This window comes from Trypanosoma rangeli, assembly GCF_003719475.1.
Source record: "Trypanosoma rangeli strain AM80 chromosome Unknown Tra_15.4_contig_00470, whole genome shotgun sequence".
Classification (NCBI taxonomy): Eukaryota; Euglenozoa; class Kinetoplastea; order Trypanosomatida; family Trypanosomatidae; genus Trypanosoma; species Trypanosoma rangeli.
The window spans coordinates 6,943-8,498 of record NW_021706216.1 but is presented as its reverse complement, the minus strand read 5'-3'; the positions used below and the strand labels follow the sequence as shown (position 1 = coordinate 8,498).

Sequence of the window (1,556 nt, the reverse complement as noted above, 5' to 3'; positions counted from 1 at the left end):
CATATATATATATATATATATATATATATATCCACAGAGAGAGAAGGCATATATGCACGCTGGTGTTGCGCTTTGTGAAACAGGCGCGGGAGGTGGGGGCAGCGGAAGTGAAAATTTTATGAGTGACCGCCGCAGCGTCCATCCCGTTGTGTCTCTCATTCGCCTCAATGCGGAGTTACCGTCGGATGCACCAACCGGATGTGCACCGTTTATGATGGTGTTAGTTGTTGCCATGATGCCGTTTCTCTTCGGTGTGGGCAACGTGCTCTGGCCGGTGGCGAAGAGGCGCTGGAGACGACTTTGGGGCAAATCCGCGGGTGAGACCGTGCGCACCATCACTGGGCGGTTCCACCGCGGCGACCCTAGAAACCGCTGGAGTGAGGACGGCGGAAGTACGCACAGCGGCATTCTCTTCAATGCGGTGCTGCTGTACATCGCCAGGGGCGCCGGAGTGGCGCACAACGCGGAGGACTTGTGGAAAGAGGCGGATTGGCGCAATAAGCCATCCGTGCTTTTTCTCTTTGACCCACTCAAGAGCGACTCCCACCTGATGCTCACCTTCAGCTCCTTTGAGCCCGTCGGCATATACCACTCGAAGGTGGAGCAGCGGGCCTTTTGCGAGCAAGAGCAGCTGCAGCGGTACACCGTTCTTCGACTCCCCACCGCCGGCGCATGGGTGGCGCTGGGCGACGGCATTCACGTGACTTACCAGCGTCGGCGGGAAGAGGCGAACAGAGTGGATAAAGTGGAACACACGCTGCGTTTGAAGACAGTGGGGCCGAACGGTCCCCAGCGATTGGAAAATTTTATCTTTCGCTCGCTGCGCCACTACGCGACGGAGCTGCCCTCTGCCGCCGGTCCCGGGAAGTATTCCTTTCACATGCAGGTCGGCAACGAGGGACTGTGTTTCAAGAAAAGTCCGCTTTCGGCCGCGAAATCGTTCGACACCTTGTTTTTCCCGCAGAAGCGGGACGTTCTGCCGCTACTCGACCGCTTCCTTCGGAAGGAGGGCCGATTCGCCGTGGAGGGGATTCCTGACAAACTCGGGTTTCTTCTGCATGGCCCGGAAGGCACGGGGAAGACAGCATTTGCGGCGGCGCTGGCGGCGTACACCTCCCGGCATGTCATTTTTTTGCGCCTCCCTCTCTTCTCCACGAACCAACAGCTGTTTGATGTTTTCCTCGGCCGTGAGCTGAGGTGTGTCGGGGAAAGCCAGCCCTTTCGCTTCTCCTACGGCGACGTCGTTTTCCTCCTCGACGACGTCAACCATAGGGATGCGTTGCTGCGTCGCCCTTCCACCGCGGAAGGGGGTAACCGCGAGGGTGAAGCTGGCGAAGTCCCGACGTTTGTCCCACGAAGGCTGCAGTTCAACGACGCCGCTTCGCTCTCCGGCCTGCTTAACGCCCTTGACGGCGTAGTGGAGACGCCGTCCCGCATCGTAGTGATGACCACTCGAGATGCCAGTGGCATCGACCCCGCTCTGCTGCGGCCCGGCCGCTTCGGCTATAGGTTGCACATGGACTGCATGCGGCTGCCGGAGTTGCTCGAGTTATTGG

At 59.0% G+C, this 1,556-nt stretch overlaps 1 protein-coding gene across 1 annotated transcript in view, besides 1 other annotated feature; it reads left to right on the top strand.

Moving 5' to 3' along the window:
- Position 1: 1 nt before the first annotated feature.
- Positions 2-31: a microsatellite.
- Positions 32-52: 21 nt separating this feature from the next.
- The window catches only part of TraAM80_08835 (a44l protein-like protein), a gene marked incomplete at both ends in the record, with an annotated part of 1,608 nt that continues 104 nt past the window's right edge, over positions 53-1,556 (top strand). The window contains one exon of the mRNA XM_029385561.1: positions 53-1,556. This exon is cut by the window's right edge and continues 104 nt beyond it. Coding sequence (XP_029234585.1) covers positions 53-1,556 — 1,504 coding nt within the window.